General features: G+C 39.8%; 1 protein-coding gene across 3 annotated transcripts in view; it reads left to right on the forward strand.

Annotated features, from left to right (window-relative positions):
• tead1a (TEA domain family member 1a) overlaps positions 1 to 15,149 on the forward strand; it is a 50,295-nt gene that overhangs the window by 22,614 nt on the left and 12,532 nt on the right. For all 3 annotated transcript variants that reach the window (XM_079345259.1, XM_079345261.1, XM_079345260.1), the window contains exons 2-3: positions 7,022 to 7,346; positions 14,900 to 14,964. In XM_079345259.1, the coding sequence (XP_079201385.1) occupies positions 7,142 to 7,346; positions 14,900 to 14,964 (270 nt within the window). In that variant the 5' untranslated portion in view covers positions 7,022 to 7,141. The remainder of the gene's footprint in view (positions 1 to 7,021; positions 7,347 to 14,899; positions 14,965 to 15,149) is intronic.

Below are 15,149 nucleotides of genomic sequence, written 5' to 3' on the forward strand. Positions count from 1 at the left end.
AGGCAAACAGTAGCTTTGGACTTCTTTTCTTGCTTCTTTTTATTGTCATTTCCTGCCTCTTGAGATCCCCTTTACAATACTGTGTGAACAAGCAACTTAGGAAGATTTCAGGGGCAGTTTGCCTGAAATTTTCTGTACATTTTCACAAGTGCATATTTGAAATCAGCTTTTTTGCATCTTGTGGTTGTTAAATGTTTCGGAGATATTGGAACTACACTTACCTGTCCTTCAGTTTAAATCCAGATGCACAAAACACTGTTTGTAAAATATGCCACAGGATTGATGGCTGAGTAGCTATCTGAGAAATAATATCCTTACAGAACATATGATCTGACCCTGCACATTTTTCAGTCGATGGGGTGTTATCTGTTTCGACCACGAGAAGATAACAAAGAGATGCCCCGATACCGATAACAATATTCGACGGTCCGATACCATCCTTAGGTACCTGTACTCATAAAACTACGCGGATACAGTGGCACCGACACCACTTTACTGCGGGCATGAACCCCTATTAAAGTTGAGTAGAAGCGAGATGTCAGCGGTATGGAGATATTTCAGTTCACAGTGTTTATTAAAGCTAGCAGCGTGAGACAGCTACAGCCAACTTTGCAGCTAACGCTGGAGAAGTGAGAGAACATTTCAAGAGACAACCCGTGTGTGGTACTTGTACTCGGTTTGCAAAAAAGTGGTATTGGTGAATTCGAGTGAGTGCTCCTCTATTGCATTTAACATGGCTAACTCACAGTTGGTCAAGGATGTGTGTCCTCATGTGACCTCTGTCGTTCACCCTTCGTGACCACTTTACGATGGTTGTATCCATAGAAGTGTATGTAAGGCACAACAAATGTTTCAAACATCGTTAGAACATTGGTACGCTGATTGCGAAACAGGATTTTGAGGTCGGTCTTCATCTCTGGCTCAACAGTAAAGATCTAAAGTGAGTTGTGTTTAGCAGTAGTTGGTGTTAACCACAGATATAATCAAATAGGGAAGGGCAAAAAATTAGCTCACGTGATGATTCCAAATACATTTGAAATGCTGCATTTGAGCATTCAGCTGAGGTTGAGTTCTTAGATTCTACCCCTGAGTATAACTTTATACTCATTAAAGCTCCAAGAAAGTTATACTATTTTTGAGTGTCTTAAAAAACCCTCAGAATTTCACGTTTTACTGCTGTTTCCTTCATATCAAGTTCCAATTTGGGCTTTCTCTCTTTCCACAGATAGACAATGATCTGAGTGTTAAGTGAACAGTTTTTTTCTGTTACTGAGAAGTTCAGGCTGGATAGATGTGGCATCCGGTTCTCTGTCTTTAAAGTAGTTTCCTTACTGAAGGGCTTCAGCAGCAGCAAGTCATCCACAATAAAAGGATTTGTCATTTCAAGTGAAACAGCTCCAGGTCTTGTCCACACATCTGGATAAAGTGCGCCTAGTCTAACCTTGGACAAATTTAACCCTTGAGTATCACTCAATAATAATGTCCAAATTGGATTTTGAAGTTTAACAACTGCCAAGGTGCATGGAGAATAAAGAACACTAGTATGTTTTATTTTAAACCGGTCAAATTGAGTTAGATAAGTAATACTGCAAGAGTTACTGGAGCTTTTAGACTTCCTCAAATTTTATTTTGAGACAAAAAAAGGCATGATCAAAGGTGTCAAACCTCTCGTCGAATCTGCACAGCAGATACCCCACCTCTGAGAATTACACAGTTTCTCTTGGTCTCCTTTACAGAGGATCAGGGACACGAGATCATTTTAATTTAATTAAAATCCTTAATTTCTTTTTAAACAAATTAATGTTTTACTTCAAGTTCCTTTGATGAGTTTTTAACATACTCAACAGACTGAAAGTGTTGCCTCTTTATGAGGGGGGTGGGAGGTGGTTGTTACCATGAGCTAGGGTTTAATATTTTTATTCATTTACTTACCTTTTTTTAATGTTTTCGTTTTTCTTCTTTTCCTTGTAAAAACATGTCTTTACATTTGTGTGTAAAGTACAAAATAAATCTCAAGAGAGTTCACCAAAAAAAGACCATGTGCGACAAATCAGTCTTTTTCTGTATAGTTATTTAAGTGCCTTTAACAACAGGCTGCTATGTAGCGAGACCATCGGAAGAAACTAAACCCATTTATACACGTTCATACGCTGCTTAGAAAGCAGCAGGAACAATTTAGTGTTAGGTCTCTTTCCCAAGGACACTTTAGCTGCTGGAGCTGGGGATCGAACTTCCAACCGTCCGATTAAGAGACGATGACAACTATACCACCCATGAGATATATCACTTTGTCCACAGGGGGCAGCCTAATAGACACAGCAAAAGCTTTGCAGGAGCGTTAATCCCTCGATATTTTGTTCATATTTCTTAGTATTAAAAGAAAGTTTCAAGATCACTGGCAGTGCTATGATGCAAATTTGTAGTTCGGCTTCCATTCTAAATAGCTTTCAACATTCAAAGTGTCCATTAGTGTCTGCCATTAGTCAACTAGTCCTCACATATTTATAAAAAGTTAAAGAAAATTTTGGGGACAATAAAAAAAAAAAATTAAATTCCGTGGCTGAAAAACATCAAAGCAATGAATACTTTAGTACTAAAATAAGATTCTTAATAGGATATATTATTAATTTTTAGCAACAATACCTCAAAGCAAAAGCAGTTCTCTTAATTAACTCTTAATTTGCTGGTTTAACCATCAAGGAAACTCAACATTTGTGACTTTATTTAGCACTGTTTAGTATATTCCTATCCATGTCTGCATCAATTTTAAATTGATAAGTTCAAGATAGTTTAACCTTATAGATCAATAAAGATTAAACCTAGTGTAACTTTTAAGCTTCAGTCTTTCATATGTTAGTAGTTGTGAAACTGCTGATATCTTTAGGCTGATTCAGTTGGCTTCAGTCTTGCTTGTAGAAATGACAATGAGCAGTGGAGACGTATAATTAGATTTTATAAAACTTAAACCAGGTACTTATTCACTCATCAGTCAATTTCAAAATGTAGAAGAGATCTGGTCACTTAATTTTGAAAAGACTCATTCAATATACTGCACATTAAAGGGATGTAAAAAGGAGAAGAGGAATACGTTTTAGGTTTTTTTCCCCTCATAGTGACAAGTCTGATGTTCAGGGTCAGATTGTACATCAGCATATCATTTATTTAAATACGAGACGTGTGGAAAAACATGAGGTGTACTTGAATGGTCTTTTTTTGCAAATGATGTGTCCACCGTGGAGGCTGTGAACATGGCAAGACAAATGAAGTAACACTGAATCTGTTCAGGTAGACATTACTTTTGTGGCACAAAGCAATATAAATAAATGTTCTGCCTTACGGTACTTGATTAAAAAAAAATCTTATGTAAGCAGAAAACTGGAAACATTACATCAAGTGTTGTATAATTTGATTTGTGTTATAGGGCAACATTAAAACATGACAAAAAATTGTAAAGTGGAACAATGTTTGCTTAGAGGATTATGAGAAAATCCTCTTGTATAAAACCATTGGTGTGAGTGTGTGTGTGTTTGTGTGTGTGTGTGTGAGTTTGTGCGTGTGCATGTGTGTGTGCACAGTTGGAAGCAGTTGAAACAGATGCTGCTGAGTGGTCCAAGAGAAAAAAAAGTGTGAAAGAAGCAGACTAGCCGGTGATAACACATTTAACTTGTATACCAACAGGACCCCCTGCTGCACACACACTTTCAAATACAGACCTCGGCCCCTCTGGTTATGTCGACGACGTGTACACATCAGTTGCATAACATTTCATTACAACCTCACTCGCCTGCTTTTGACACTACAGGGGCTGAGAACCATACCAATTACATGCTCAGGAACAAACTACATGTAGTTGGCATGTAACGGAAGCCATAAAGAACTGAAAGAAAAAAAGTGGAAGAAGAAGAAAGGCAACACAGGGAGAGTGTGAGTCCAAGGCAGCTGCAGGACTGTGGCTGGATGCCCTGTGTGTGTTCTCCTGAGGGCTGGCACTGACACCATGACGCCTGCTGTCCTGGCTGGAGTGGCCTGGGCCTGCCTGGTGACAGAGAGATACACAGAGGGGAGGGGTACTCAGGGTGCAGAGGAGTTGACCAGACAGAGGTGATTGTTGTTTGACTAATGTCTCTCTCCAGTGTCCATCTGCTGCTGGGCCCCTCTCCTGCACACATCTCTTGAGCCTCACTTTAATTCTTCTAAGAATCATGAAACATCCTTTTTTCACAGCTCATAACCAGTTCTAACTAGTCTCTTGAGAGGTAGTAGATGTCATAAAATAATGACACGGAACAAGGAACAGTGTCCGAACCTGTGTGATAACAATTATTGCCTTTATATCCAAGTATTTCATTTAGTTTAAAATATTCTTTAATACATGAGAGAAGAAGAACACACTGAAGAATGGAAAAAATATACTGAAGCAGTTTTATTACTTGTAGTTATAACGCACAGGACGTGTTTTTGCTCCTGTGCTGGTCGCATGACATAAATACGAAATCAGCACTTCTCACTCGTTTGCTGTGACTGCTGCTCATCAGTTTACCCTATCTTCATGCTGAAAATATTTCTGGGGCTGGCGGGAAAAATGTTGTGAAGCGGAAATAATAAATTGGCTGATTTGGTAAACACTTTCAGCTTAACTCCATGAGATGTTTTACAGAACCACATTTTCAAGTAAGGATTTGTGCTTTGAGCTTTTTGGACACTTTACATTTATTGGTGGCATATAAACTTTAAAGCTAAAAAGATAACGCTGTGGTGATATTACCAGATATGTTGTTGTGCGTCTGAGACATCCAGCAAGTATAGGTCGTCTTGATTGAAGTTTCATTTATATAAGAGCAATCTTTACTCTCATCTATTAAGGGGTATATTTAACAATTCCAAATGCTCCATAATATACACCTTGTCAGTAACTCACTTTAAGGTTTTAGATGGATTTATCATAGCTGACTTGCTTACTAAAACAATGCTTGCCATGACTGAAAAAAGGGTTATGGGTTTGCTGGCTGACGACAGTGCTTCATGAAATATTGGTGGAAGTGTAAAATAGGAGATCATTTTGTTTTGGGTTGATCGCTACATGGTAAATGGCCTTGAGCTCATATAGTGCTTTTCTGGGCTTTTACACTACAGGTCACATCTACCCATTCACACCCTGATGGCATTGGTTGCTACATGTGTCCATATGACTGTCAGTGCAGGTTTTGTGTAAAGTGTTAAGGCAGTACACCCCAGGATGCAAAAACGGCACTGTGACACACCTCCTCCGATAAGCTCCAGAGCCAAGAACAAGTAAAAAATCAACTGACTATATCGACGATATAAAAGTCAAACTAAACATTGATAGCTGACAGAGAATTGGATAACTTTGTCTGTTTGTACTGTATGCATCCTTCATACTCTCCCTCTCTCTTTAATTCTGCATTTACAGGATTTCATGTAAAAATAGTCTTACATGATCAAAGCCTGTAACAAAGGACCTCTCTACTTCAGAGCCAAAAGCTGCATATTTAAAACAAAACATCCACAGTTGGTAAAGATAATACAAATCTTGCCTGTAGCAATCCATCCTGTTGGATGAATGGATTCTTCTTTTGAATGGAAATTTACCAGAAAGGACGCTAGTGTAGAGGTCGTTGGACGAACGGAAATAAATCGAACACGCATGAGGAGAAAACCAGAGAAGAAACTCTAGTAAAACCATTCATTACACATGGCTGGGAGTCTAAGCCAACGGATGTTTTCTTTTAGCCTCACAGTGTTTTCCCTCAGGTGTTAAAAACCGTTGAGCTGGGCTCAAGTGTGCAGACAGGGTTAAAATGTGTCCAAAATGTTGCCTGCAGCTCTACATGGTTCTGTTGCATATAGTGTGCCCACTGTCAAGTGTAATTGTGTTAAAATTAGCCAGGCAGAGACACGCACACAGACCCACAAAGTATACACACACTGACATACACTTCACACTGCAGGCTTTTGCATGCTGTGGCAAGGGACAGAGCATGGGAAGTGTGAACAGTAGAAGACCAGACAAAATGACATGTGTTCGCCCAAGGAGCTGGCACTGTAATGGTGTGTGTGTGCATATGTTGGTGTATGAGAGTGGTGCATACTGGGCCAACACTGCTGTTTACCGTGGGGGATTTTAGAAGAATTGTAGGCAGCTGGCAAGATACGTCAGTTTCCTTTTTTACCTAAATCTTCTGTTAGCTGAGTGTAGAGGAAGAGGCCTCTGTCTGTCTGTCTGTCTGTCTGTCTGTCTGTCTGTCTGTCTGTCTGTCTGTCTGTCTGTCTGTCTGTCTGTCTGTCTGTCTGTCTGTCTGTCTGTCTGTCTGTCTGTCTGTCCCATCTTTACTTGCTCCAGTTAGCTGCTTGTGTGGATTTGATAATGGGCTACTACAAAGGTTTTAAAAAATAGGCAATTTCTCACATGAAAAGAAGCAATAATTTCCCTCTAGCAACCGGAATACAGGCCTACAATTTATCGATCACAACTTAAAAGCAGTTCTAGAAAATATTTTTTTGGGAAAAAATCCAGTCCTAATATCAGCATGAATCACAGAAGACGGAACAGTTTCTATTATATTAATCTTCTTTTGTTGATCAAGGTTATAAAAAAGAAAAATGTAATTGAATAAAAAATCCAAACTCTATCATATTCAGTATGTGTGGACAAAATACAAATAAAGCTGAATTTGACTCCTCTTTAAAAAATGATGAAATGCTTTCGCATAAAGCTCTTTGAGTTTCTACCCTCGACTTTTGATCGCCTACTCTTATTAAATTCTGAAACAAAATGATGCAGTGAAATTAAGGGAACCTCAAATCATGAAGTTCTTTGGTCAAATTCTTTAGAAAAAGCTTGAATTTGATCACAAGGACTTTACAACTTCTGTGGCCTGCAGTCATGTTGCATTGTGCCATTCTTTTATCCACAAATATGGAGCTGTTTTGAACAGCTTTGATTACTTCTAATGCATACTTACCAATATTTGTATCTGTTTTTTTGTTTTGTCATTTCTAGAGCTCCTGGAGTTTGACATTGGATTTCTGACTGCCTGGCAGGGTTGTGTACATCCTACCAGCCTCCATCCCATTTGTGGTTGATTGTTAGCACAGCATCTGGTTAAAGATAGCCGCCAGTATGGATCACAGTAGCTGGAGTGGCAGTGAAAGTGCAGGGGAAGACATGGACAGACTGAGTGACTCAGGAGGGGATAAGACCATGGATGGAGACCCTGAGGGAGTCTGGAGCCCTGACATCGAGCAGAGCTTCCAGGAGGCCTTGGCCATTTACCCACCATGCGGAAGGAGAAAAATTATCCTGTCAGATGAAGGAAAGATGTACGGTAAGTTACAGGAGATTAAAAGGCGTGTGATCTTAATTGTTGTAAGAAGAAGGTGGGGTAAATTTGCCACAAAATCATGAAACAAAACAGAACACATCTGAAGGTAGTTTTGTTCAAGCAGCAGTGTCATTTCTACAAGCAAGGCTAAAGCCAATTGAATCAGCCTGATATGTTTTTAAATTTTTTGATATATTTCTGGTTGCTTATTTTCAAACCGAGTCAAGATTTTGAATGAAGGTTGAATATGCAAAGCACAATACTTGATTTTGTGGAACATTACAATGATACCTATTCACTGAAATGTTATCATTTTTGCAGTTGAACACTGCTTTACACATTGTGTTTTTCTGGTAGAATAGGATGTCTGTGCACAGTTTTATAACACATCCAGTGATTGACCGAGCTGTTGAGGTGTTTGCTGTGGTATGTTAGACTGTGAGAATTACTTAGTAGACAGCTGTGTGTAAGGACTGTCTCTCAGGGCTTCAAGTGTCACAGACACAGGAAAGAAGGATGAACTGTAAAAGAGAGGAAATAGAGATGTGCTGTAAGGTGAATCATGTGTATGTGTAAGCACTAAGATTGTGCTTGACAGAGAAAACTCAGTATATGTAGTTGTGTGTGTGTGTGTGTGTGTGTGTGTGTGTGTGTGTGTGTGTGTGTGTGTGTGTGTGTGTGTGTGCACGCGCGCACGCACTAATAGAGTGATGAACAGATGGTCCTCTGGCTGCCACCAGCTGCGCCTCCCTCCTTCTCTTTCACTTTATTTTTTTCTCCCTCTCTCTGTATGCACATTGTACTCTAGTGATTTCTTTGTGTTACTACTTAAGAGTTGGACCTCCGAGTTTTGAATCAAATCCTTGTCATTAATAGTTGTGGTATTTTTGCAATCCATACATCATAAAGACTTGGTTTTAAATGGACATTTAGTGGCTTAATTGTAAGTTGACAAAAACGTCTCTGGTTGTTAAGCATCTGGAAAAAGATCACCCTTTGCTGGTCATGTCCTTCAACAACAAACTTGTCCATAAAGCTGCAAAACATTCCCTAATATATATTATAAAACATTAGAAAAGGTACTTTGTAAAATAAAATGGTGCTGCTTTGAGGGAAAAACTGTTATGCTTGCCCTAATTAGCTCCAATGAATGTTTTAATACTATTTCTCTTCCTGTTTTACACCAGTCAACGTTTTTGGTTCGCTCTGGACAATCTTACCATCTACTATACGTCTCCAGCAGCAACGGCAGGCAGCTGTGTTAAACAACAACAACAACAACAACAACAACAGAACTCTGAAGTTAAAAGGGTTAGGGTTAGAAAAAACATCATCCTTAAAAATAGCTAAATGAACTGATGATATGTTGTGAGTGTGCAGTTTACGGTTTGTTGCACCACCATTTGCTATGTTACTGTTTTATAGTAATCGGTAACTCTAAAGCTAAATATTGTCTTACAGCTGTTTGTTGTACCATAGTGATATCTTTTTTTATTACAATCAAGGGGCCCCAAAATAATGTAATGATATGTTGAATTGTCCACATATTTTTTGGACACATAGTAGTGAAGTCACACCATTAAGAGCCACAGAAACTTTAATACTGACATGCTTCGAGTTATTGATTATTCACCAATCAATCAGTCTCATTTTGTTCTCTGCCTTGGCGACATGTTCAGCACTGTTTGCGTACCCTGTTTACTTTGTGTCCTAGTTGTTGACACGTTTATCACTGTGACCCAATTGAGTTAGACAGTGTCTGTTTTCCAAGGCAGAGCAGGAAAGACAAAATGGCGAGAAGGGATGAGCAGCATTTGGCACAGAGACCAGGGGTTTTAAACATCTGTGCAAAGCAGAATTATGAAACAGCTATTTTTTTCTGGATCATGACACATATAAGGACAGCTTCACATGTTGACCTATTAATTCTGTTTCATTCTTCCACTGTCTTTTGCAGGAAAAGTTCTAAATGAACAGAAGCTTTGGATAACTTTAAATTCTGGCAATATTTTCTTCTTCACTATTCAAAAGTGTCATTAAGAGGATTTTTTTGTCGCTTATTCAAACTTTAAAGGTAAAATGAGTGGCTGATGACTATAATCATGCATGATAAAATAGAAAAGAAAAGGAAATTGTGTAGAGTGCTAAGAAATCTTGTATAAAAGGCAGAGGGAATGAATGATGGTCAGGACTATTACCCTTTATAAAGGTACAGCAGTAGTACAGCATAATGTTGTTGTCCCCTCCAGAAACATTATATGGATCTACTAGAAGGATAAAGTCACTTAATTGGTATTGATTCTTTCCTGGTTTTTTATGCTGTGGATGATAGACATGTAAAGAACATATGCTACATATGCAAAGGCTACATCATACAACAAATGACAAAGAGGAAGTGTAAGCTGTGACACTCACACTAGCCAAGGTGTGATATTTATGTTTCACTGAGAATATGAAGGTTCCGGAGGCATAATGGGCCGACTGTTGCTCAGTGGTAGACTTAGTCATCTCTCAACAAGGAGGTCAGGGCTTTGATCCCCAGCTCTTGCAGATGTCTGTTGTGTCCTTGGTCAAGACACTTAACCCGAAATTTGCTTCCGCTGCTACGTCTGTGGCGTATGAATGTATATGAATGGGATTCAGTAATAATAATGGACACTTTACATAGCAGCTTCGCCATTACTGTGTAAATAGGTAGGTGTAAACTGTGGTTTAAAAGCACTTAAAGTAATCAGAAGACAAGAAAAGGTCCATTTACCATGACTAGGGGGGAAGTTACCCCACTCTGTACTATCTTCTGAAGGTATACAAAGGGATTAAAGGGGTGAGATGGGATCAGCCTCGCCAACGGGGGGTTGCAGTGCTGTGTATATGTACATGTCTGAGCGTGTGTGTATGTGGGGTTCCCACTGTGCTGTGATTCCACAATGCACAATGCAACAGGAATTTACAAACTAGGACACAAACATTACGCTGAGGCAGAATCAATATAAATGTACGAAGATGTAATGACTGCTGAGAGCGAAGCAAAGAAAACCAGACACACATGGGCCCAGCTGAAGAAAACTGCTCAAAACAGAATCCGTTGGAAGGGTGTGGTTGCAGCCCTATGCTCCACCATAGGAGTCTAAAGACAACAACAACAACAAATAGTTTTGTGTCACATTCTTCATCAGCTTGTAAGGTCGGTCAAACATGTAACACATAAATCAGATTGTGAAATTAGAACATTATGGAAACAATGTTTGGTTAAGATATGGTTTGTATAAAATATGCATGTGAAATAAAAGCAGCATAAAAAAGTAAGTAGCTGCTTTTTTTTTTAATTTAACCTTTATTTATCCAAGAAAAGTTCCACTGAGGTTAAAAATCTCTTTTTCAAGGGAGTCCTTGTATTGACTTCATTGACACTTCCACTCTCTCTCTGGGACCTGCTCTGTTGAGAAATTAACTCAATTTGACAGACTTTGTTCCAGGGAGCTCAAAGGGTAAAGTCTGTTAAATGTCATATTTAAAGGTTATTTTCTCCAGATAAACGTTTTAAGATTTAGGTTTAAGTAATTAATAATTCATGTGCTCTGAAAAAAAACCCCAAAAAAGTATCATCTGTAAACACGTAAAAACTTCGACCAATGTCGACACTTGGTGCAAGTTTTATAAACCAATGAAGCCTCTCTACCATGCGTGAGCCCACGCTGACATCCGCTTCTGGACCAATGGTGCAATTTATGCCTGTTATGCCTATTCTGTCATGTGTAAACGCAAGGAGCCGGAATGGTGGGGCGAAGTTGCTCTGTCCCCCTATCGGCCATCAGATGTATACTAAAAGGGTGGAAGATGGTGGCATTGTTCACAGAACAGTGTTGTGTATATGTGTGTGCATGTCTGAGTCTGTGTATGTGAAGCTTACGTGTTTACGCGCAGTAATTCTATTGCCTCCTCAAAGCTGCAAGGCAATGTGAAACCACACCGGTATTACGCTGTTGCAAATGTAATGTTTCATTATAAAGCAACAGCAGCCTCATGTTGAAAAATGAAGCCAATGAGGAAGTGAAGACATGTAGTGTTCCTCGTGTGTCCACTTAGGCTGATTTTAAGTCCCTTTACTAAACTCCCTGTGTTAAACTGTCAATTTTGACACCGTAATAAACATGTTTTTGATCTTGTACAACATTGTTTTTGGTCTGAATAGCTCATGTTGTTATTGGTACAAACTGTACGGGTCCATTTTTAATAGGAGCATGACTGATCTGACTGTAACTGCCTGTTACTAGGTTAACCAATAGCTAGTTTGAGAACATTTACAAATGTTTAGGTACAAATGTGTAAAGATGGTGGAACTTGGTTTACAGCGCTGATGAAGAATTGCAATCTTTCAGCAGAGCTTTAGGGGGCTATGCCCAACAGAATTCTCCCCGAGCCTTTGTTTTAAACCTTCATGCCTTTTTAATAGAAATACACCTTCCACTGGATTTCAGTGTTGGTATTGATACTTGATCCAAGTTTACCATATTCAAAATTTTAAATCTTGAGACAAGTCCTGAATTGATTTCGGCAAAGTTTTTTGTTAAATCTGCATTGATTGTGTATTTGTGAGGCAGGGGAAGCATAACATTGTCAAAAGAGATCAATTATGCACACTTTTACGATTAATGAAAGTCAGTCTGGGACTCCTATTGAGTAGTGTTGTGAGATTTGTAGACTAAGAACCTCCTTTTGCATCTTTGAATGGCTTCAGTAAAAACCTTCATTTCAGCCTCTGTCTGAAATGGCTTATATCAGCTGCTGTCTCTTTAAGGCCCCTCTTTACAGTGTAGAGTCTACACTGACCAACTTTCCTCTGACTTGCCAGCACTGCTTGCATTGGCAGGGAAATGAGCTACTGGGTGGGCGTGTCCTTGAAAGAGCTGACGGGCTGGACATGTCATACATCTTTGCTCCGCAGAATTATTCTGCAGAACTTGACCTCAGTTTCTGGCCAAGTCTGGCAAAGTTCTCCAAAAGTGTCATTCAGAGCATCAGGAAACCACGTCCTTTGATTACGCCAACAACTGTGTATCTTGAGTTTACATTATACAGTAACATTATATATATTGCAAATTACCAATATAATTACCATATGGATCAGCATAATAGATCTCCTTTAACTTAACATTAACATGGTGAACATGTTCCCAAATGGTTTGGGTACACATAAAGACTACTGAAAGTGTTCAGTTAAGACTTTGGAAAGTGACATGAACGTATTAAGTAACTGCCTTCAAAGTCACACTGCTGGCCGATGTTCTGTGAAAGATGGTGTTACTGCCTGTTGTATTTTTCAGATGATGTGATGTCAGCAAAATAGTGCAGGGTTTAGTTACTATTAGTTGTGTGGAAAAAAAGTGATGTAGGTGGTAGATTGGTTGTCTAAGATAGCTTAACCCCTGTACCAGATGAGGATTTAATACATGAGCTGAGATCTCCGCACTGCCACTTAGAAAATCTGACCTCTCCTGTGAGTGTTGCAATGAGCCCACACTCCTAATTTAGCTTGAAGGAGTCCGGTGGTACACAACAATATGTGGCCCTACATTACAGCCTTATTAGCTCGAGCAGTCAGCACAGCTTTAAACTTATGGTGAAAGGTATTTTGTAAGGAGCTGAAAGTCTTAATCTCTCTGTTGACCACTAAAGTAATGTTTTTTTAAGGGTTGGAAATGAGCATTTTTCCAAGTTCTGAAGACAAACCACAGAGGACACTGCATATTTTTATATATATTATTCCCAATCTAATCAGTGACAAAAAAAACAAGTTAAACTGTTGATTACTTATGTTTTAGAATGTCTCGTTTTGTTAATTCTGAGGATTTTATATTACACAATTTTACTAAATATCTTGCTTACACAAAAAGTGGCCATAGCCTGGAAATTGGGGAGGTGTGTGTGTGTGTGGGGAGGGTTGGGGGGCATGTTCGTCATGGTTAATGACCATCTGACTTTGGCCTTGAAGTCTTTCACTGTGCAAGTAGAGAGAGAGAGATAGGAAGAGAGAGGGAGCAGAAGGGAAGCCCATTCACTATGAGAGGGACAGGGGAGGGGAGATGGGGAACAGCCAGAACAGAGGATGGATGGAAAGACAGAGTGGGAGGGGGTGGGGGGGAAGGAAGTCTGTTTTTTTTGTATGTGTGCTGCAGAGTTTTTGAGAAAGAGGGAGGGCCAGAGTGAGGGATGTGTGCCGCAGGGTTAGTGAAGGATGATAATTCACCGTTAAGCCTCCTAGAAAGACCAGCTGGCCCCTCTGGAGTCAGATGTCAGCCTCCGCAGCCAGGACTCATTCTGCTTGGATGTGTGTGTGTGATTGTGTGTGTGTGTTTGCGTGTGCATATGCGTATGCGCGTGTCCTGGCACTTATGCATGCATATACATGTTAGTGTGTGTGTGCTTGTGTGTGTGCTTTCGTCAGTTGCAGCTTTTGACTGCTTGAAGGAAAACACCTGCATGTGGAGCTGTAGATTTTATCATTCTAAGCTCCCTATCTCAGTGAGAGTGGGACTGGTCAGAGGCACACACAGGCACACACAAATGCAAACATACACGAATACACATGCACACACACCATCTGCTTGTTAGTTAGGGCTATTGTTGCGAGCCATTTGGGTAGTGTGTAGAGGTTTGGCTTTGTGCTGATCTTGACCATGAGTTGGCCAGCTGGCCTGACTTTGGGTTTCCACATGGTTGGAAAAGAAAACAGGCCACGAGACAAACCAAACCAAACTAAACTGCAGAACACTAAACATGCTTGGTAGCAAATAAAACAACACTGAAATTACATGATCTAATAACATTTGCTAAAGAAACTGCTGTCCTTGGATTTTAACAACTCAGCAGTAATGTTGTTGGATAGTTGAAGCCAGTGGCACCATCAATTATTGAATTGGACACAAGGACACCTCGTTCTGTCACAAGTTTTCTCATGTAACACTGTGATTTTTTGCTTCTTTTCTCTTGTTCTGTCTCAATTTTCCTCACTAATCTATACTGGCCAGGTCATGCTGAGTCTGCTGTGCTCTCCATTGAATGGGTTGAATTATTCAGCATTGCAAGTGTGTGTGTGTGTGTGTGTGTTTTGTGTGTGTGTGTGTGTGTGTGTGTTTTGTGTGTGTGTATGCACGCGCATTTGTGCACACACATAAGCATGGGTACAGCTGGCCTGCTGGTTCCTTTAATCAGGGGACGGCCGGTCTGCATGAATGCCTGTATTGTTGGGTCATGTGTATTCAGCCATTCTGCCATGGCGTGTGTGATTTTCTGTGTGTCTGTGTGTGGAGGGCTCAACAGGGGTAACGGTGATTACAGCGCAACTGTGTGAAACTGCACGTCACAGGTCGCTGGGTCAACAGCGGTGAATCAGGCACTAAGTTGCTTGTTAGTGTCATATGATTTCTCCTTGTGATTGTCTTTGAGAAAGAGGGATAGTTCAAACAGAACCTTACGTTTGAATGTGTTAGTTTGTGTGTGTGAGAAAAGAAAACAGAGTGCACATTTGATGCTATGTTCCATGTCTTTTCCTTTAGGTCGAAATGAACTGATAGCCAGATACATTAAGCTCCGAACAGGCAAGACACGGACAAGGAAACAGGTAATAATACCAGGTTACTTTAACTTCAATCATACTGTTGATACAGTATATATTTTAACAAAGCAAATTATACCGATGGAAAATGAAAAATGTGTTAACTGGCCAACTGTGGATCCAATGTATTGCAGATGACAATATTAGTATGCTAATGTTATGTGTTGGTGTTCTGCAGGGGCAGCTCGCAC

The sequence above is a fragment of the Symphodus melops genome (assembly GCF_947650265.1).
Source record: "Symphodus melops genome assembly, chromosome: 6".
Classification (NCBI taxonomy): domain Eukaryota; kingdom Metazoa; phylum Chordata; class Actinopteri; order Labriformes; family Labridae; genus Symphodus; species Symphodus melops.